At 41.2% G+C, this 24204-nt stretch overlaps 1 protein-coding gene across 1 annotated transcript in view; it reads left to right on the forward strand.

The window, feature by feature from the left end:
- Positions 1–24204, forward strand: part of DOK5 (docking protein 5) — an 864252-nt gene that overhangs the window by 435091 nt on the left and 404957 nt on the right. The window contains exon 2 of the mRNA XM_044090040.1: positions 3212–3319. Coding sequence (XP_043945975.1) covers positions 3212–3319 — 108 coding nt within the window. The remainder of the gene's footprint in view (positions 1–3211; positions 3320–24204) is intronic.

Raw genomic sequence — 24204 nt, forward strand, 5'->3', positions numbered from 1 at the left:
AAATAAATAATAATGAATTTTTCGTATTGTAGATATTTAAATTTAAAACAGTTGAATGTGTCATTATTTAGTGAACCGTCTGGGGTAGATGGATCATTTGATTGTGGTCACTGCAAAGTTTGCAGTAAAATAAGAAACATTTCTGGATCCTTTATTAATGGGAGGAAATTTGTATCTGGGGAAAGTTCAATTGTAGTTCGTGTGGTGTGATTTACATTGTGGGGTGTGGATGCAAGGATGTCAAATGGTATATTGGACAAAAGCAAATGGCAGTTAAATATAGAATATTGGAGCATTTGGGGGATTTGCATAATAATAATAGGAAAAGTCCTGTGAGTGAACATTTTAACACTGAGCATTTGTGTTCTATTGAATCTTTCTTTTTTTAGTGTTTTGCCTCAGCCTATGTTAGGCAGTGGTGGGGACTTTAAGAAAAACATAATTCAAGTAGAGCGTAAACTTATTTTAAATTACAGGGCACTGTTTCCTACGGCCTTAACCTTGAAGTTAATCTTTGCTAAGTATTTATCTTATGGCTTTGTTCTGCACATTATTTTGCGTCTGTCATTTTGCACATTTTGGATGTTAACGTATTTTTGTATACTGAGTTATAGAATGTCTGAGATGGATATTTATTGCATGGTGCACTTTAAAGGGAACTAATTATGTGTAATTGGGGCTTGTCCTGGGGATAAAATGTGAGTCTGTTTTAATGGATGCATCCTTTGAAGGCGAAATGCCGAGTTACCCAATGAATTGATGAGTAAAGGCTCTTTATCACTGAAAAGTAAGTTGGTGTATTTATTTATTTGTTGGCTTTTTACAGTGTTTTGTTATGACTTGGTATATGTAAGTCTGTTTTTTTCTGCCATTCAATCCCCATATTTCAGGACTTAGTCTAACAGGTTCTGACATTTCAAATGGTTACCATAAATACAGTGGCTTAGCTGCACAGTAAAGAATGAAATGCAGTGCATTTGTAAAGCAACACTTGAGAACATGAAGGCTGGAAATGGTGCTGAGTTGTTAGATTAGGTTTTGGTGGCTGTGTTAACTCTTAGAAGTGACTATGTTTGAAACTCAGGAAAGTTAGTGAATACGGCTGAGGAGATCATGGAAGACATAGAAAGAGAAGAGACTTTGCCAGTAGGAAGCAGGAAAGTGGGTTTTCTTCCCATATGAATTGCTGACACTGCAGTGCAGCATGGGGGGTGGGGTTTGCTGCTCCTGAATATGTTGCCCTTTGGATGGAACTTTAATCCAAGGCCCCATCTATTGGTGGTAGCTCAGGTGGATGTAAAAGATTCTGTGACACTTATCAAAAACAGAAGGGGAAGTTCCCCAGTGCCATAGCCAAATATCTCCTAGTATTAAATAAATGTAAAACTGAACACGACCACCACGTAGTTGTAAATAAAATCCAGTATTTTTATTTTTATTGTGATAAGCGCTTTCACGTGCAATCTCTGCACGCTTCTTCATATCTCACCATATGCTTCAAATCTCATAATTTAAATACAATATTCAGTAACATTTAATTGAATAATTAAAATAATTAAAATCAATAGAACCTTAAAGCACTACATCTGAATTAGTGCTGTAGGCAAAAAGAGAGCAGAAAACATGAATGAAATACGCATTAATTTCGCACAATACTATAGTAAACACATTTTGCGACTTCTTGACATACGAACAAATAAATATGTAAATATATCAAAAATACATAGATCAACATCATAGAATTTAATATCAGAATGTCAAAAAACCCATATAACATTCTGAAAAAATATAAGAATAAATATGTATCAAATAAATAAATAAATGATTGATTCAGATACTCTAACTAAAAATATATATGCTGTAATATATATAATGAAATATTTAATATAATATAAAAATATATAAGAATATAATCTAACCTAATTAATATTTAGTATTTGCGAGCTTCTAATACTGGCTTAATACTAATATGCTGATTCAGTCCTGGTTCAACATGAGCTCTTAATTTAAAAATCCATGAGAGCTCGACATACTCCAAATAGTTCATATTGTTGCCTCCCCTAACAGTTTTATTCACTAGCTGTAATACTCTAAATCTAAAACTATGATTAACATGGTCACTAACATGTTTGGCCAGGGCATTCCATTGATCTCGCCTCCTTATATCATAAATGTGATTATATATTCTGTCTTTTAACTTTCTAGAAGTAACACCCACATAAAATGCAGTGCATTGCATGCAAGTTGCTAAAGTAGTATTATAAACAGCACCTCGGGTCTCCCCTGAAAAAAGGCTACTAGCCTACAGGGACTAACTTGGTCAGCAAAGAATAAATAAAAAAAAGTATATAAAAAATGTTAATCTCTATACAGGCCATTGTTGTAGCCATATATGACGTACAGAGCACAGCTCTGAAGACCCCCATTCCTGTAATGGCATAGGATGGAGTCACTTGACAGGACAGCAATACAAATGGAGGAAGAAGACATAGTGAGGAAGGGAATATACAGTGACATGCCATACATACATACTATAAGAAAATAAAAGGGGGACATGATAACTAATTTCAGCTTCTGAGGACCAATGTAGTGCAGATGTGGAATGCTAAAAAAATAATACAGGAAGGAGTAGCATTTCTAGCTGTTAATCTTTTTACTGAAGTATGAATTTGGGTACAATAGCATTCAAACATTTTTTCCTACAAAGTCTAAAGCCAGAACAGTTTCAAATCATTTTCAGCCCAAAATGACATCTATAATATGGACACATTACCATTAAACAGTACAACGATGTCACAGAGTTAAATGAGACAAAAGCATGAACGTATTTTTATATTTTATGTATTATGTATGTTATATATAGTATAATGTTCCATGTTTTAGATGATACTATAAATAATGTGCCATGCTTAAAAGAAGAAATTAACTGCTTTTTAAGAGCTAAGTGTTGTTTGTTCCCATTGCAATGTTTCATACATGTTTTCATATCCACTGGAGCAATTGTGTTTTAATATTGTTAGTCTCTAGTATCTGCAGGAAAAAAAATGCTGTCTTTATAACTATATACACCGACTCTGCATTATTTCATTGCTTTTGATATTAGTCTGTTAGATACTACAGTGTTGTGTTGGTAGCATATTAATTATAATGCTTATTCAGCAGAATGCAAAGAGTTAATGTTGGCCTGTATGGTTTGACTTCTCACTCACAGATTTATCAGAGATGCTGGCTGGTGTTCAAGAAAGCATCAAGCAAAGGGCCAAGGCGACTGGAGAAATTTTCTGATGAGCGTGCTGCATATTTTAGATGCTATCACAAGGTAAGTAGATTCTTGTCAGGACTTAAATAATCTTTAATAATGTTTCTCTTTTCTATCTCTCTATCTTCTGTAGCATATGTGGTTACAATTCCTAAAGGGATTTAAAGATAAAGTGTGCCTCCTAAATATTAAATTAAATAAAATTGCAATGAAGCTTCAAGCTACTAATTGCTGCTATTTGAGGATCTTGGATTTTTAGTTTTTATTTGACAGTGTGCATCTTGGGATGACCTTGCTTTAAGAGCAGCCACAATGCCAAAAATAAAAAGTAACTTTCCGCAGGACTTAGCTATCACACTATATTAGAAAATGATTTTCATGTCTGCCATCCCTACTGTGAGTGTGATGTGTAGAGACAAATTTTGCACTAATTGACATTATTTGTTTCCTTCCTTTTACAACAATAATGCATTTTCAATTAAGATCAGTATATAAAAATGAACACCTGTGAATCTCAGAATGCAAAATTCTTATTTGTTTGTGCTGTTCTTGTCTCAGTAAGTTCTGATTTTTGCCACTCTGAGGTACTATCTTTTTAATGTAGCCAAGTCCTCAGCTGAAATGATGGGGAACCTCCTCTGAAAAAACGAAATGTTTCTAGGTTTTTTTAGTATTTGTGGGATTCTGGTTGTTCTTCCTGCTTTTTCCATACATGCAATCCATTAACACCATGATGTCACTGACAGACATCACATGGCAGAATGATGAGGCAATCTTTTGTTGCTATGTATGCTGTTAGTCAAACAGTGAATGTAGTGATGCACTAAGTGAAATATACAGATCATGTCATAAGGGCATATTTATCAGGGACAAGTGGTAATAAGTATTCTGAAGCTGTTAGTAAGCTTAGAATGGAAGATGTATTGTATTACATGTTTAAAATACATCGGCTCTGATTGAACAAAATGAAGAGGCTGTACTCTGAAAAATACACAAAACAGTAATACTTCCAGAGTACTTGGTGAAAAGATTGAAAAATCTGAAGTAATGCTTCAAAAACCAACTTTACTGAACAACCTCGTGCTAAGCACTTTTGTCCTAAAGTAACAGACTTCATCAGAGCATGAGTGCAACCCCCCTTTCTACATTGAAATATATACAAAACTTTACCCAATCAAAATCTCTTAAAAAATGATATGATGAAAAAATATCACATGATAAAAAAATCACATGATAAAGGATATTATAAGTATTCATAAATATGTATAATATATTGTAATTGTAGTGAGTGGTATGAAACCTTCATTACATAACAACTGAACATTCATAACTATTTTCCAAATGCAAAAATCCATTATTAAAAATGTTATATAGAGTACATATAAAACAATACAAATGTTAATACTTTGTGTTTTTAAGTATGTTTTCAAAATGTATCAAATGTTCTAAATATCTAAAAACATGTTTAAAAAATTGAATTCTTGTGAAATTTTGTGTAAATGAATTTTAAAACAAATAAAATCTATAATTTGGCAGTTCTAAACTTTAAAACACTGCTAATTGATACGATGTTATTCATCTCCAGATGTACTGTTGCATTTAGCCTCAGCTGCCATACAAACTCGTTGTATTCAAAATGTCTTTCCCATCTTCAACCTTCCAATCCTTTCTGAATGTAGTGATATCTGCAGCCTTTTAACAAATTAAATTTTATTTGCTTTCTCTCTCTCTCTCTGTATTACTTAGGGTTTTCTGTTGATGTTTATGAAAGGTCAAGCATGCTTTAAATGGGTCATGGTGGGGGTCTATAACAAGCTTCAATTTGGAGTGCATTTTTGCCCAAGGTAATTTGCACTTGGATGATTTCAGGGGCATTGATCGTGTTTTGCAGCTAGCCTGGAGGTGTGGATGTCCTTGATGAAGATGGACACACCTCCGCTCTTCATGTTTCGTTCTGGGTTTTGTGGCTGAAACGTGTGGTATGAATTATAGCCTGGCAGTGCTGGGGTGCTCTCAGGAGCCTTGAACCGGGTCTCAGTCACTGCACAGATATCAATGTTCTCCATTTTGAGGAGTGCCTCGAGTGAGTGAATTTTGAGGTTTAGACTCCTAGCATTGAGCAGCATTGCCCTCAGTTTTTTGTCATCTGTAGTTCTTATGGTGGTGGGTTTGTTTTTTTGAGCCTTGCCTAAAAAAGGCAACAGCCTTGGCCAATATCCTGAATCCCAGGGGTGACAGGTGCAGGCCATCTCTGGTGAAGCATTGTGGCCTGTAAAAACATGTCATCCCAGGCAGACAGATACTAGATCCCCTTTGAATGACACCAGAAGCTTAGCCAATTGTTGAAGTTGATCATCTTATCCTTGTACTGTGGTACCATCCTTGGTAAAGGCAGAATGCTTCTCAGGGCTGGGGTCATACCTGACTGTGCTACAAGATCAGAGAGCTCTTCCATGTCTCTTTTCATGTAGTCCATAGAGGTATGTCTCAGGTCATTTACACCAACATGGACAATGACAGAGTCATTTTTGTACTTGCCTTGTAGTGACCTGAGTGCATGCATTATGTGGCAGATTCTGGCACCCAACAGGCAGCTGACAGTAACCTTCTGTTTGTACAGCCTAGTGAGTGGGAAGTCGGTGTGTCTGATTATAGAGTCATTTATCACTAGTGTGTTGGGTATGTTGTTTTGCCTTATGGGCTGTAGTTGTGTAGCACACTGAGTTTGTGGGCTATGTGTTGCTTGGGGTGTGTTGGTGGGAGGAGGTTACTTGTGTGTCTGCTTTGGAGGTCTCTGTTGCCTAGGCAGATTTAGATTTTTAACCAGAGCCTCCGTATATGTCTTGGGGTTACTATGTGTATGTTTTGGAGGTGTTGGTTTAGTTGGGGTGCTGTGAGTTATTACCTTTTCCTCTTGACTGCCTGTTCCAGGTTTGGTTGGAGAGAGCTTTGCCTCTAGATTGGCTGTATAAGTGCATCTCTCACAAGTGTTAGTGTTTGGTGGTAGGAGGAGAGGGTTGTCTGTGTACATGAGGCAGTTGTAACATTGCCTCAAGATGCCCAGGTTCATCAGGTAGGCTGGAGAGTACACTGGGAGCTGTCTCTTGGACATGCCAGAATAAGTAGTAAAGACTACTTACTTTTGTTAAGTGGGGAAGTAGTTGTCCAGTAGGGAAATATATAGACTATTCCCTACTGACAGATGTGGGGGTTGAGTGCTGGGGGTTATTTAGTGCTGCAGCAGATTTAGAACAAGTGCTGGGCACTAAGAGTTTGAGGTGTCTGTGTGTGAGAGTGAAATGCCCTAGTTAGGGAATAGCAGGTGGTTAGTAATTTGTTTAGGCTCAAACCCTATATCTTACTTACAGGAAACAAGAGGCTGAATCTTCTACCCCTACTACCAAGCTGCATTTTTCAGGGAACTGAGTTTCAGATGCATTGTTCAGGGAATTGAGTTTCATGTGCATTTTTCATGGAATTGAGTTTCAAGTGCATTTTCAAGGAACTGTGACTTTCAAGAGAAGACGAGTTTACTACTGCTTATGCTGTCTGTTTACAATGTGCAAATGTTTTTTTTTTTTTGTGTGTGTTTTTTAGCAAATGGTATCACTATTGTATTGTGGTGGAAAGTTTTAAGGTGATGTTAGTACACAGCAGGTAGCATGCTTGCTTTTGATGCAGAAAGCTATGGGTTCGACTCGCACAGAATGTTAGTAGACTGTTGATATTGTGTTGTATTTTGAGCAGGTGGGGTACTGCAGTCTGAGTATGTCGTCCTTACGATGAGATGCCAAGTAACTATGAACCTATTTTCAGTTTGCCACCTTTGCTCTATTGCAATAATACCAGCTTACCATATTTTTTAATGTAATATAGGCCATTTATTCTTCAAGGTCAGCTGGCACTGAATTTGTAGATGAAACACTGAAATATAAAGTTGTTTGCTTGCACCAATCTCTTCATTAGTTGCAGATCTATTTAATGTGGAATTATTCAGATGACTTTTACTTCTGCAGAGATTGTGCATATCGACTGATATTGGTGGATTGTAATGAGAGACGTTTGTGTGGCCTGTTATGGTTGAAATGTTCTGAAATGGGCAGTTTTGTCATTATTGATTCATATGTTTTGGTTCATTGCTTACTGGAAACATGTTCAAAACTATACATTTAAAACAAGCTCTATCAAGTGGTGTTGTATTATATAAGGGATATAATTTAATACAACTAGGAAGGTGAATCAAAGTATTGTATGTTTGTATGATCCTAAAATTGTGTACAGGGGCCTATGATTTCGAAACAGCTCAAAGGTAAACCTCACCTATAATAACTGCATTATGCATTTATCCTCCTGATCGAACTTCTTCTTGGACTTTCTTATAAATATATGTATATTTTTTCAGTCTATGTTATGATATGTCACTATACTGTATAATTTAATTATACATTTAATGTTACTTTACTGTTATTAATATGAGCCTACAAATGGTCATATTTGATCAGTGGTCCACTCAGGTAAACAAAACCAAATAAGTAAATAAAACAAAATAAAATAAATAAAGACTCTTAACTGTCAGATGTGGAAATCTAGGAAAAGGAGGAGATCTTGTTTACTGAAGGGAATTTCATTTGGTAGTGTCAAGGATTATGAGAAACTTGTATAGCAAAGCTTGTGTCATCAAAAGTGTTTCTGCAATTCATATTTATTGACTGGTAAGGCGTGTGTGTGTGCGTGTGTGCGTGTGTGCGTGTGTGCGTGTGTGTGTGTGTGCGCGTGTGCGTGTGTGTGTGTGTGTGTGTGTGTGTGTGAAGGTTACTAAGGTTTAATAATATAACAAGGTAGTCTTTATTGCTCCAGAATAAATGCAGCAAATGAAATATTGTCCCATAAACAATGAGATGGTGTTCCGACTAAGGGTTTAGCTAGGTATACATTTTTTCTTTGCATCACTCAGAAACATAGTAGCTTTTTCAGTCTATATTATGTCTACAGCTGTCTAAACCGGTCCCTCTAACAATGAGTATGCAACCTGCTTACAGTGAGGATTTGTAATCTAAGAAAAATATCTTTAATAGTTTTAGAGGAGACACTGGAAATGACATGTATGTTTATTAACTGCAAGTGGGGAGCAACATTTTAAAGATGCATCCATTATTAGGCTGCCATGTGTGATAGGTGGGGGTGTGGTGGTAAAAACAGTTTGTAAGTGCAAAATGGAGTATTCTTGTTACACCACTGATTCCAACCATATGCCTCAGCAAATAAATCAGCAGAGAAATTCTGATCTAATTTTAAAACTTGAATGCACAAAGAAAAAGTCCTTTTAATGGTAGAAACCAATGTCCCATATCTATCTATCGATATATACATATATCTATAAATATATACTTATAAATATATATATAATGTGAGTTTTATATATAAATATATATATATATATATATATATATATATATATATATATTATAAGTAATATAATTGTATTAACGATAATTAAACACCCAGCTCTGTGGGTTTAATAATATATAAGCTGTTTTTGCAAAGCATGAAGAATTTGCTCAATAAACTTCTATTAATAAATATGTTAATAATATATAGTCATAGATAATCGCAATGGGCCGGATTTACGAAGGCTTGCACGGAGTGTAAGAACAGTGTAAGTTGGCAGACAGGCAATATGTCTGCCGAACGATTCAGCAATAGCCAGTAGGGGCGTGCATTAGAGCTTCTAAAGCTACTCTTGCACGGACAGTGTTATGGTATGCAAATTACCTCATTTGCTGCTGAAAGCTATGGAAATGAGGTAAATTTGTGATCCAGGAACCACTAACCTGTCCGTGTAAGAGTAGTGTTATCTGCAGAATTGTACTCCGTTGGTAACGGAGTACCGTTCTGCAAATAGCTAAATGGAGCTATGACAGCTTCAAATAAAAGATGCATCTAGTTAAGGAAGCATGCCAATGGCCAAATATAAGCCCATTGGCATTTGCAAATGTTGTAAATCCGCAAAATCCAATGTTATTTTTTTCCCCCGATCGCCGATGTTTAACCGTAGCGCAGCGTCACGCAAATATGCTGCACTTTAAATTAAATTAAAAAAAGGGAAAAATACCCACAAATGTGCTTTTACAGTAAAAAGCTTGTCCTGCCATGCAGGTGAATGGCAGGCTGCAAACAATATGGCCACTGAGTAGTGGTTGCTAAGGGGGGAAGCTCAGTGTGAGAGATGTAACCAAGCATTAGTTGGCAATCCTATGCAAATGAGGATAAGGATAGTGAATCCCAACTTTCCCTGGCATGTGAGCCATGTCCCTAGAGAGTAAGTGTAGGAGTAGGGTAGTAGTCAAGTAGAAGATAGGTGACATCATGAGGGGGTATCTCTGAAAGGCTGTAAGGTGATTGGAGCACAGTGGCATGTGTTTGCCCTGAGTTGCTCAGGATTACAAGAGGCATGTTTACAGTGGTAGTAGCTGAAAACAAGAAACCAAAGGCGTACACCGTGGATATATCAGAAATTTCTTGCAAACGGGCACACAGCGTGTGTGCGTGTGCATGCGTGTAGGCAAGTGTGCACTAGTGTGCACGCGTGTGTGCTTGTTTGCGCGCCACTGCCCCTTGTGGAAACAGAAAGGGAAAAAGGAAGGAAAATAAGTAGTAGGAAGTTAACCAATGAGAACCAGCAGAGCTGCCAGGTGAAATATATCACAATCAGCCAATTACACAGGCAGTTGACTAGCCCAGCCCAGCCCAGCAATTCAAACAGCAGTCTAACCTGTTCTCTCACACGAACTCTGCAACACTGCAGTTTAGAAAGAGTGAAAACTCAAAAAGCTTAAGGCTGGCAAAATGTTAGGGGCTGCCAATGCTATTATAAACCAACATGTGCAAGGTGCTGAGGGTGGTGATGTTGTGAATTCTGCTGAGTAATCCACAGTGAGGAGACGGAGAAGAGTGTACAGACCCACGGTAACCTACCAGGGGCTACATGAGCTGGAGATAGTGGGGCGATATAGAATGGACAGAGACTTCCTGCAGCAAATTGTTGAGCTGTGTCGGCCATGCCTCACACACAGAACCAACAGAGGGGAACCCATCCCAGTGGATACCAAGGTATGTGTTGGACTATGAATAATAGCTAGAGGTACCTTCCAGACCAACTGGTGATATGATGGGTGTTTCACAGGCATCAGCATCCAGGGTACTGTACCAGTTCCTGGATGTCATGTCAGCACATGTCGGTGAGCATGTATATTTCCCCAATTTCAGTGAGGCGTTGGCCAGCAATATGCGTCTCTTCCACCAAATAGCGGAATACCCTGAGGTGGTGGGTGCAATAGACTGCACACACGTACACATCAAAGCACCACCCGGTGAGCGGGGTAGTGTTTACATCAACCGCAAGGGCTTCCCCTCCATCAACTGCCAGGTCGTGTGTGATGCTCAGGGCATAATAATGAATGTGTGTGCTGGCTGCCCTGGAAGCTATCACGATTCCCACATCTGGCATCTGATGCAGCTGTACCAGAGGTTTGCCAATGGGGACATCCCTGACGGTCACCTAGTGGGGGATGCTGGCTACGCACTGGAGCCGTGGCTGATGACACCCATCAGAAATGCACACACACCCGAACAAGAACTCCATAATGAGGCACATGCACAAACAAGAAACATAATTGAGCATGTGTTTGGGATGCTCAAGTCATGGTTCCGGTGCCTGGACACATCCGGTGGAGCCTTGCAGTACTCACCAACTACATGTACCCAGATTGTTATGGTATGTGCCATGCTACACAATATGATCCTGCGAAAACAGCTGCAGCAGGAACAGCATGGGGCAGGGCCAAACAGCCCCCCACCATTGCCAAGGCCTGCACAGGCACAGCATAACTCGGAGGAGGAACAACCTGAGCCTGCCCCAGTAGGCAGGAGGAGGCATGCCCAGTATGCCCTGGCCTTGGCAAAGAGGCAACGCATAGCACATACACTGACTCAGTAGGACCCTGGAAATGACACCTCTCTCTGACTCGCACATAAAATAAAAGGGATGCCTAACTTGACACTACCTGTTTAAAACATGTATAGGGAGTGTATTATGTGCATCTGACATAGGCAGCCCTGCAGCACCACCTGAGGCATGATTGCCATATATATAGCAATATAAAGCAGTGTTAAGCACATTTTACCAGTATTTAGCATATTTAAGCACAATTGCGCAGAGGTGCGTGCAGCGCAAACTAGTGCAACATCAAGCAACGTTGGGCAAAGTTGGGCAAAGTCAGGCAAAGTCGGTTAAACACGCTCACATCTGCTTTACTGTTCCTTAACCAGTCAGGTCTGCCCAGCAGGAAAATAAAAAGCAGTGACAGGGCTCAAACTCAGGATACTGTGCACTATAGACACAGTACTGAACCACTAAGCCATGACAGCATTTCACTGGCACAGATACAGCAGGGCAATTGTAGACTAACACAAACACAAACAAATTCTGTATCATGCCTTCTGAACTTTCCCCAGGCCTATGCAGACAGACAACAGCAGGCCAGGCAGTGTGATGTGGGTTGGGTAGGCTATAAAGTCACAAACTAATAAACATGGAATTGGAAGCTAAGTTCTGTAGTACAGTAGTATGCCTCAAGCCAGTATGATAGGCAACAGTACAGACTGAAATGGAGTACCTGACATAGCAGTGCAGGCCTAGCAAATGTGTATAAGTGTCAGGTGAACCCCTCATCCAATGTACACCCACAGTAACAATCAGGTGTGCCCCCTGGGTAGAAATGTGCAAATAATAGCTGTTCCCCCGTATGTAGAAATGTTGATAAGTCTATACAAAGTGACTCATGGAAGCCCTGCAGGTACAGCGTGCTTCCTGTCGATGTACAACACAAAGGTGAGCCCTGAAGTAAAAAAACAACTTGATTTTTCACACACATATAGTATATATGTCCATACTGGGCATGCTCACACACTTAAGCCATGTCTGAGTACAGCAGTGGTCCACACATATCTGGCAGTTGCAGTTCTCATCCCAGAAACATTTCACTATCCACCAGTCCTGCCTTGTGCACACAGTGATATGAAAACAGACCCATACAATATATTGGACTCCTGTCATAATCAAACTATGTACTACAAGTACTGAACTCGTTCAGAGAAAGTGAAAATTCAAAGAAGACCAATAAATCTCCAATCCGTATCATCAATAAACAATGAGCACTCCTAACATTATCCAATCTATGTTCTGGAAAAAATATTGTCAAAAAGTCCATAGAGAACCATGAAGCTTTATTTCGCAATGTCATAAATATGAATGTAAACACATATATGTTCTGAGTCAGTGCAAACTGTAAATTAATAGATGTACATGACTGACACCGCCAACATCTTGTCAGACAGGTTCATACATATTTACCCCCCTCTCACTGACAAAAGGGCCCATTATCATACCTGGAGATTGTGAAAACCCAGAAATCACATATACAATGTTTAAACAGCACTTTCCAAACCTAAAAACATGGCATCTTTTGGATGACATGGCTTCCCTAGCTGTGTCATATGTGAACTCCAAAACAAACAGACCCTGCACCTGAACAGTCCGTGGAGACTCACCCTCTGTACAGGATATGAAACTGTTGAATGCATTACAGCAACATTTGGTACACTCCACAAGTGTTGGTGCACAACAGGCCATAGGAACTATTGTCTTATAAGCCTATTAAGCCTTATCTGCAAGGCCATGGAGTCCATCATGATGGAACTCATAAACAGAGCTATTGTGAGCCTACAAACACCCAACCCTACCAATTTCGGTTTGGTCAGGGGCAGATCATGGTTCCCAAACCTGCTAGACTGTTTTAAAGGCACTCACCCAGGACATACATCAATGAAATGAGCTACACATGTCCCACATAGACCTTGGAAAGCCCTCTTCCAACATCCCAGACACATGTCGTATCCACAAAATCAACAACCAGTGCATAAATATGTATGTCATCTGATGGATTGCCAACTGGGGCACAGATAGATCCCACAAGGTAAGAACTGTGGTCTCCTGTTCAAGCTGGTAACAACCGCTGTCCCCCATGGCTCAGTCCTGGGACCCCTCCTGTCTGGTGTATACTTTTCAGAAATACAGTCAAACACACGAGGGCTATGTTTAGTAAAGTTTGTGGATGACTGCAAAAAAGTTGTCATAATCGATGTGTGGGACAACAGAGACATCCTTAAAAAGGGTCTCAGTCAGACATATGTGGTGTAAAAATTATGCCCTCGAGCTGCAGTCATACAAATACCACATAGGTGCCAACACCCTAAATATGGAGGTGATAATAAGGGATCTTTGGTCACATGTGGATAGTCATCTCTACTTCCAGAAATATATTCACAAAGTGGTTAGAAAATCATGCTATGTGTTCCCACAGACTGCCAAGGACTTTGCATGTAGGTTAAAGGAGGTTCCCTCTACTCATCAGTCATCAGACCTGTCAGAGATTACCACAACACACTTGTGATGAATCTGACTAGGCAGCTTCAGCAGCTGGAAAGACCACTGAAGTACCTCAACAAGATGATTACTGGCCTCAAACAGTTGCTCCATGCAACCAGAATGAATTTAACTCAATCTGTACTTTGTTGCATACTGTCTACTCAGGAGATCTCTGCCCAACAGACAGGTCCATTTCCAATGCAGAACTGATGTACATGCGCTAACTGATGTAAACCCAAGCTCACTGTACCACATGCTCTAGGGATATCATCATCACAACATTAAATAGAACATGTTGGAGGGATACATGACTAACTCACAGACTTCCCTTGCTTTGGAACAGGCTCCCAACTGACATTAAGCCGAGACCCTCAGTGACACTCTTCCAGAGGAGTCTTGATGAGTGTATGTGAAACTGAACTGTCACACCATGGATCACTTCATCAGCTCTACTACATAGAGGCCTAGGGAACTAACTCCATGGGTGGTGATAGCTTAACACTCTGGACATATGCCTTCAGCAGATAGCCTATCACCTATCTATGTACCTATATATATATATATATATATATATATATATATATATATATATGTAGGGGGAACACAGTATAATAAGCCAAAGATGGATAGGCACAGATGTGTGTAAGAGGGTAACCATGACAGGGAGCCATCCGGGACTGTCCCACCCAGCACACATCCCAATGGCACGAAAGACATGAGGTGCACATCTCTCCCACTGTACAGAACAGCCACCAGTATCTGTAAGCATTACAGTGTATGTGGTCCATGTGCCTGCTGTACAACATGACTGTACAATGAAGTACACATCTACTATCTGTAGACATGTACCTGTTACATAGGTCCATAGGTATTTAGTAGACTATCTCCACGAAGGCATATAACAGCCTACGCAAGTTGTGCAGCTTTCACCACACCATTGGGTAGTCTCCCTAGGCTTAGTTCTAATAGTTAGTACCCTAAGCCCCTTTCTAGTGGGGCTGCTGATGTGATGCCTGGCATGAACTGTCTGTTTCCCATCCACTCATCAAGGTTCCAGTTGAAGAGTGTCAGCAAGGGGTTCTGTCTGATGTACATTGGGACTCTGTTCCACAGTAAGGCAAGTGTCTGGGATGGTACTGCATCCCACCAGCATGTTGTATTCATCGTCCTGATGAGGTTCATATCCCTGGAATGTGTAGGGCGACTCAATGTTGTTATGTGTAGATGAAGCATGTTCAACAGTCATGTGTTGGACATGGCTCTGTATGTTAGGCAAAGTGTGCCTCTGAGTAGGTGGTACGCAACAAAGAACATATGTAGTTTTACCAGTTGTGTTGCATAACACAACTGTTTAAGGCCAGTATTCCTCTTAGTGAGGTACCTATGTGTTCTCTACAGCTGTTGGATATGCTGAGTCGAGTACATCCAAAATGCTGCACTGTACTCAATGATGGGTCTGATGATGTAAGAGTAGAGTGCCAACATTACCTCTTTGGATCCTGATGCAAACCCTTTGTTGATTAGGTGGGCCACATAGGATCTCCCAATCACTTTGGCAACATGGTTGTCAAAGGAAAGATGACTATCTACTTGTGTCCCCAGATCCCTTATCACCTTGTCATTTTTAAGGGAGTAACACCCATGTGGTAGTTTGTGTGTATTTTGTTTTCAACAAACAGGATCACTATGCATTCCTCCACAGTGAGCTTGAGGCCATGTTTCTGACACCGCACATCTGTCTCATAGAGTCCCTTCTGGAGAATATATCTGTCTTCCGGGGAATCTATTATGGCAAACACTTTACAATTAAAAAGAGAGTGAGAATAGTCACCACGATCAAAGATCTTCTCAATGAAAATTCAACCAAAGGTCTCCATATACATATAAAAACACTTTATTGCAGGAAAATGGATAAGCGCTTTCGCGTAGTTCAGACTACGCTTCATCAGATAAAGTTACAAAAATCACACCTCATTTAAATATAAAAAACTTTTTGGCGGGCTCAGTAACTCATTAGCCCAATTATTTAATAATCACATAACCCTTATGAGCCAAGGCTTGAGCACAATTGATATTGTATTAGTTTGAATATTCGGAAACACCATATAGTATCCCTGACGTGACTAACTACCTTCATGGTCACGTCAGGGATACTAGATGCCTTTGCGGATGTTTAGAGTTATGGTAGGAGACGTGGTTCATATTCTCTATTAACAAACAGGGAGAGCTAGCGACATGAAACCCTGATAATCAGGGGGCTATGTGTTTTTTGATATACAGCCTTGTTCAAAGTGAATGGATTGTATGGATACATCTCGCCATTGAGGTATCTATGAATATGTTTTGCTATAACCAACTGAACTTTTTTCAGCAGTGTTGAATGTTGCAGCATTCTATATATTTCCATGTTGTAGAATGTTATGTTTTGTTCTATATGTGTTCATGAATTGTGAATATTTTGAACTACTACGTGCAAACATTACAGGATGTTGTTCAGTTTTTAAGACTATCCATGCTTTTGAATGGGTGATTTTTTACGAAGCAGGATGGTGAATCTTTGTTTTGAATCTTGCATGGCCAAATATGGTGTTTCCGAATATTCAAACTAATACAATATCAATTGTGCTCAAGCCTTGGCTCATAAGGGTTATGTGATTATTAAATAATTGGTCTAATGAGTTACTGAGCCCAAAAAGTTTTTTATATTTAAATGAGGTGTGATTTTTGTAACTTTATCTGATGAAGCGTAGTCTGAACTACGCGAAAGCGCTTATCCATTTTCCTGCAATAAAGTGTTTTTATATGTATATGGAGACCCTTGGTTGAATTTTCATTGAGAAGATCTTTGATCGTGGTGACTATTCTCACTCTCTTTTTGGTTGATATCGTAAAATTTTTTGGTGAGCTACGTCTTTAGCTGAGAAGTGGTGTTCCTTATACGGAAACACTTTACAATTCCCAGGTAACTTAATCAACCACAACTCTCCTGTGTTGGCATGTACATTTGAGAAGTCTATATCAAACAGGAGGGACCCCAGGACTGAACCCTGGAGGACACCAGTCGTTACCGGTGTAGAGTCTGACATGTAGCCAAAAACTCGTAATGTGTGGGATCTATCTGTGAGGCAGTTTGAAATCCATCCTGTGATGTATGGATTCATGGCCAGGTTGGTGAGTTCATCTATGATACCTGACTGGGGAATGGTGTCAAAGGCCTTAGCAAGTTATAGGTAGGCTGTGTGGATCTCATTTCAATCATCCGTAGCCTGGGTAACTGTCAAAGAAATCCTCCCAGTTCAGGAGGCGTGTTCTGCATTTGACCAAGCCAAACTGTGTGTGATCAACTGTGTGAAGGTTCCCAATCTCTGTATTGTTGACTTCCATTATGATTGGCTCCATTGCCTTGCAGAACACAATTGTCAGGCTCATAGAACATGAATTCCAAGGGGGTTTCATGGCCCCACCCCTGTGGAGTGTGAAGAACATTGCTGTGCAACATTCTATGGGTACATATCCTGTAGAGAGCATGTAGAGAGAGGTGTAGGTATCCTTGATGAATATGGATACATCCTCACCCTATGTGCTATGATTCAGGTTCTGATGCTGGAAGATATGGAATGAGTAGTATCCTGGTAGTGCTGGTGTGCTGTCTGGAACCTTGAACTAGGTTACCGATACTGCACAGATATTAATATTCTCCATAATGAGAAGTGCCTCGAGTGTGTGCATCTGGAGGCTGAGACTTCTGGTAATGAATAGCATTTAGCTCACTTGTGGTTATTTGTGTTGGTTACGGGGTTTGGTTTGTCCTGCGTGACCGACATGCCACACCTGATGTCAGCGCCTCATTGGTCCCATCTGACCATAAGCTAATCACCCTACATATCCACATTCTGGACCCACACCCATTAAGGAAACCATGTTAAATAATTTCTCCAAAGCCAAAGTCATGCTTCTTAAGACAGAAGTGCTGAACTGCAGATCACACATGCAGATGGACAATACAGTTATGACTACTTAATCCTTCACAATTGCACTTCATAAGCACTTACATGACTGCATGCATCATGCTATCCCAAACAGAACCAAGATGCTAACCTCCAAGAAAAGGAAGCCAATCTGGTGTTCCCCTACCATAAACAAACTGCACAACATTAGGAAAATACTGTTGCAAAACAGGGTAAAATCCCATGAGGGGAGGAGCTCCATGGTCCACATCAGTAAGAAGCTGTGATCCATGATAAAATCCTCCAAAACTAGTTATGAAAACAGAATCAACACCGATTCTAAAGACAACCACAAAGCATTCTATAGCTATGTCAAGCATCTCAATGGCAAAACTCAGATTGGCTCTGAGTTACAGCACAATGGCACTAAATATATAGACCCAACTGATATTGCCAACACCCTGGCAGATAGGATCAGTGCTAACTTAACCCCCCCTCACCCATGAATGAGCACATCTCCATAACGGAAGACTGCAAAGTTGCTGTCATCATGGCTGCACAGGTAAAAAAACACTCTCCAAAGCCAGTAACACAGCATCCATGGGACCAGATAACATCCCAGGCTGTGGTCTACACAAACTACAGAACAAACAGGCACCACACCTACATACCATGTTCAGTCATAGCCTCACCTCAGGCTTTGTGCCTGCTGAATGGTACACAGCGACGGTTATCTCACTACACAAGGGGGGAGACACCATGGTCCCCAGGATCTAGTGGCCCATTAGCCTGATGAGCCTGCTCTGCAAGGCCATGGAATGTATCATCATATAACTTATAAAAAAATACATTGGTAATCTCCAAACACTGGACCACAACCATGCTGTGTTTGTAAAAGGCAGATCATGTCTCCTAAACCTGATAGACATCATTGAAGCAGTCACCAGAACCATAGACAAGGGTAAGGTGGTTCACACAGCCTATGTAGATCTTGCCACGGCTTTTAACACCATCCCCCACTCTGGAATTATAGATAAACCCACTAAACTAGGTATAAATTGCTATGTCACAAGATGGGATGCCAACTGGCTAACTGACAGAACACACACTGTGAAAGTAGCAGACTCCAAGTACGACATTAGACCAGAGACAAGTGCAGTACCACAGGGTTCAGTCCTGGCTCCTGTCCTGTCTGGAATCTACTTCCCTTAAGTAAACTTTAACATGGAAGGTCAGTGGCTAATGAAGTTTCCAGATGACTGCAAACTAGGAGCCATAATCAAAACTACTGAAGATGTGGACATCCTACAAAAGGGCCTCACTGAGACAGATGCCTGGTGTCAAAGCCATGGCTTCAAGCTCAATGCCAAAAAGTGCACTGTCATCCCCTTTGGTAAAAACTCTGTAGCCATGAACTACAACATAGGCGGTAGTATACTTAACACTGAAAGTGTAATTAGAGACCTTGGGTCACAGGTGGACAGTGGATACAATTGTGATAATCACATCCCCACAGTAGTCCGGAAATCCTTCTATGTGGCACACCTCATCACAAAAGGTGTCTCATGCAGGATAGAAGAGGACATTGTTCCCCTCTACTCATCACTCACTAGATGCATAACAGAGTACAACACCCCTTTTGCTATGTACCTCACAACACATCAACAACAACTGGAAAGGCTGCAGACATACCTCACAAATAGCATTAGCAGCCTGAAATACATGCCATACATAGACAGTCTCAAAATGCTCCAGCTATACTTTCTCGCATATCGCCTACTCAGAGGTGATCTCTGCCTAACATACAAAGCTATGTCAAACACAGAGCTGTTGGATATGCTCCATGTAAAACACTCAATATCCCTCTGATCTTTGGCTCCAAAACCCAGAGTGAAATACAAAAGGAAGTGGTGTATCCATTTACCCTATGGATACCCACACCTTCAGGTTAGTAGCACAGCATGAGGCCTTGGAGAACATGCAAGTGCAACTAACATTGTGCAAAGCTGCTTATCAGATTGTAGCCTGCTACAGATCACCTACCTTGTCTCAGGAACCTCACCCAGTATTCCTGAGAACAGTGGAAAATACAAATGTCCTACCAAACACCATTACATGAGGAGAGTACAACTACCAAAACACTGACTGGGAGAATTACTCGTGTACAACGTCCTTTGCCCAATGCTTCCTAGAGTTTAAAAACTCAAATGCTCTGGATTAGCTGGTTACCATGCCCACTAGAGGTGACAACATACTGGACATGACCATCACCAACATGGGGTACCAGTGTTTCACAACAGAGATAAACCCCTCGCTGGTAATATCAGATCATAAAGTAATCACACTGGACATCCACATCACACCCCCCCCCCCACAGTCAAGGAAACCACTGTGAAGAAAGTTTCTAAAGCAAACAGCACACTTCTCAAGACCAAAGTGGAAAGTTCTAAAGCACCCTTGCTATAGGATAATGCTATACAATCGGCAGAATCATTTACAAGTGCATTCTATGAGCATCTACAGGGATGCATGTATTGAGACATGCCAAATAAAATCATGATGCACTCCTCCAAATATAGGAAACCAATCTGGTGGTTGTTGCACATAAATGAGCTATACAACAGAAGGAGGAACGAACACATGATAGAGCAAACTTCACATAAGGAAAGGCATCACTGATCATTATTACGAAGAAACAATGATCGCACATAAAATAATCCAAGGCCAGTTTCTAAAGACAAATTGCCAAGGAATGTAAGAATAACAGCCACAAAGCCTTCATTAGCTATACCAAACATTTAGGTGGAACTCTCAAAAATGCTGTGAGCTACTGCAAAATGGAAAAAAGATACACTGAACCAACTTACATTGCCCACATCCCGGGGGACAAGTTCAGTGCAAACTCCCCCCCACATCACCCCAAAAGGGCCTGTATCCATCCCAGAAGAATGCAGAACACCAGGCTTCATGGACATGCAGGTAGAAGCAGCCCTCTCCAAAGCTAAGTACACAGCATCAGTGGGACTGGATGGTGTCCCAGACTGCGACTTACACCAGCCCCAAAAGGAACTACACCCTCACCTACATTCACTGACCAGACTCAAACTTACCACAGGCTATGTACCCAAGGAATGGCATACAGCAACAGTCATCCAGCTCCACAAAGGGGGTGTCACAACAGAACCAGGAAACCATTGCCCTATAGGCCTACTCAGCCTGGTCTGCAGAGCTATGGAGCAAATTATCATGGAACCCATAAACAGAGACAATGGGGACCTCCAGACACTGGACTTTACCCAACTTGGCTTTGTTAAAGGTAGATCCTGTCTCCTAAACCTAGTTGACTTATTTGAAACAGTTACCAAGGACATAGATGGAGGTAAATGTATTCCACACAGCCCACCTGGACCTCACTAAGGCCTTTCAACACCATTCCCCACTCTGGCATCATGGACAAGCTTACCAGCTTAAACATTACCAGCTATGTCACAGGATGGGTGGCCAACTGGCTCACAGATCAAACACACATGTTCAGAGTTGTGGGTGCCATGTCCGACTCTAAACCAGTCATAAATGGCATCCCACATGTATTGGTCCTGGGACCCAATATGTTCAGTAGATACTGCTCAGAGGTACAGGCAAGCATGGGAGGAGTATGGCTGAACAAGTTTGCAGATGACTGATAACTGTGGTCCATAATCGACTCCACGGCTGACACAGGCATCCTACAGAAGGGTTATACATAGACAGATACCTGGTGTCAAAACAATGCCCTCAAGCAGAATGCCAAAGAATGCATAGTCATCCCCTTTGGATAAAACAAAGTGCACACAAATTACCACATAGGTGGGAATCCAGTATGTATGGAGAATGTAATTATGGCCCTGGGGACACAGGTAGACAGTAAACTATTCTTTGATGATCACATTGCCAAAGTGTCTACAAATTCCTTCTATGTAGCCCACCTAATGTCACCTAATGTAACCCACTTTGTCTAGTCTGATGATGTTACCATCCTACAAATATACCTGTGGAAAAAAGAGCTCCCAGTAGTGTGTATAGCGTGTCGTGTAAATGCGTACTGCTCTAGTATCATTAAGTAGTTAGGTAGGAGTTTGAATCCTGCACTTGACAACTGTATATGTATATATCTCCTTATAGAGGAGCAACCTTTTTGAAGACAACTACAACACCTTAAATGTGGTATACCCATCTTTGTCAAGTCTAATGATGTCACCATCCTACAAATATACCTGCGGAAAGAAGAACTCCAAGTAATGTGTATAGCATGTTGTGTAAATGTGTGTGTGTGCGTGTGTGTGTGTGTGTGTGTGTGTGTGTGTGTGTGTGTGTGTGTGTGTGTGTGTGTGTGTGAGGGCCAAGAGTACTGGTATGGGCCAATGTTGATGTAATGTGTGTGGGTATGTGTTAGCCCTAGGTGTCTGGTATATGAGTGTGTGTGTCTGCATGCACACAGTTCCACCATGTGACTGCTATATACAGGGATTTGTGGGACATCCACAAACTGTACCTGTCAGGCTTTACAGATCACCGTCTCCAGCCATGGATATGGTACTTGTGCCTGGCAGGGGTGCTACTGACAGTATCAGGTACTGAGCCAGACTGAGTACTATCCTCAGAGGTAGACATATGTACACTGGACCCAGGTCCCTGCAGGGACTGTCCAGAGCCACGTGCACGTGGTCTTCTAGGACGGTCTATGGACAGCCCACCCCCAACATTGCTGGGGCTGGTACTGGCACTACGGGAGCGGCTGTGACTTGAGGGACATCCACGGCAACTTCCAGCTGCTGATGTTGCTGGCATACATCCACGTCGATGTCTCACCCATCCTGCACTGTCCTGACACATGGACATGACATTGTGGAGGACATCTAATGTCTCACCCCAACGTCTATCCATGACCTCAGTGTAATTACGGATGGCACCTGCAAGTCACGGATACTGTCATTTAAAGAGGTGTTATGTGCCCTCTGTGCCCTTAGTCCCTGTCTGGTGTACCGTTCCATACGTGCCCATGCCACCATGACAGCCTGGAACATGCATGAGGTTGTAAGACCTGTGGCATTTCTGCCAGGGGCATGATGACCAGCAGTGCTCTGATGAGAACCCCTGGACATCTGCCTATGTGGTACCATTCCAGACCTCTGGGTATGGCTGCTGTGTCCGGATGCATGTGCCATAGGTACCACACTGTCCTGGCCATTGCCGACTGTAGACTGTCCCTCAGCTAAGGGCATTGGTGATGAGGGATGTATTGGCATTATGACTGTGTGCATGGATAGGGTGGACAGCTGTGTACTGTCGACTGGTGGCCCAACGACAGACCCTAGCAAACATGTCTGTGCCTCAACACACCTATCATCATTATCACTATTTGAGCCAGTGATATCATGTTCCCTGCTGCAGTGAGCCAGCCCAATCTCAGCACCTGTGAGAGGAAGACAGGAAACACACTTTACGACCTGTACATGATGTCAGAACACATGAACAAATGCACACATGCACACATGCATGCATGCACACATGAACACATGAACACATGCACACATGAACACATGCACACATGCACACATGAACACATGAACACATGCACACATGCGGACATGAACACATGCGCACATGCACACGCACACATGCACACATGCCGACATGAACACATGCACACATGCACAGATGCACACATGCACACATGAACACACACATGCACATAAATACACCTCGCTTGTGACAATCCCAGCCACTGCACTGATCCCTGGCCTAGGTCATCTGTGTCACGCACACTCATTACAGTTTCTATTAAATAGTGTGAGTGAGGGTTTATGCCTGAGGTATATTTCAGACCAGTTAAAATGCAGCAAAGTCTGTCAATGATGGCTATTCATTATAGGTGTACAACAACCTTTGTGGATATCCATGCAGACACCTTATTGCTTATGTGATTCACTGAGGGATTTCAAAATACCTTTGGAAATGGGATTACCAAAGGAGAAATAATGTAACACTTGGCTGTATGTACCCATCAATACCTGTCAACATATTGGGGGCTACTACCTATGTGGTACTGTGGGGATACTATGTTTTGTAAAGGTGGATGACCATGCTTTAGTTGGCTTATAGTTTTACAGCATGGGTTTGACAACAGGTATCTGTCCGTATGATACCCTTGTGGAGGATGTGTGTCATCTGAGAATGCATTATAGGCCACAGTATGCATTCCCAGACGGACGGACATATCCCTACTGTGTTTGCTTGTACCTAGAGCTATATGCAAACAGGAGTGGTCCCAGGAATGGGTGCAGGTGAATACCACTGGTTACTGGCATAGTAATGTACCTGAAGGATCCAAATGTTACTGTGTGTCCTACATCTGTGTGTCAGTTGTCAAGACATCATCTAACGATTGTTTATGGTCAGGCTGAGAGGTTATGTATACTACCAGAATGCAAACCAATGACAGATAGTAACAGTATCACCCACAGCACAGTGTC

This window comes from Protopterus annectens, chromosome 12.part0 (genome assembly GCF_019279795.1).
Source record: "Protopterus annectens isolate FY-2018-M chromosome 12.part0, PAN1.0, whole genome shotgun sequence".
Lineage (NCBI taxonomy): Eukaryota > Metazoa > Chordata > Ceratodontiformes > Protopteridae > Protopterus > Protopterus annectens.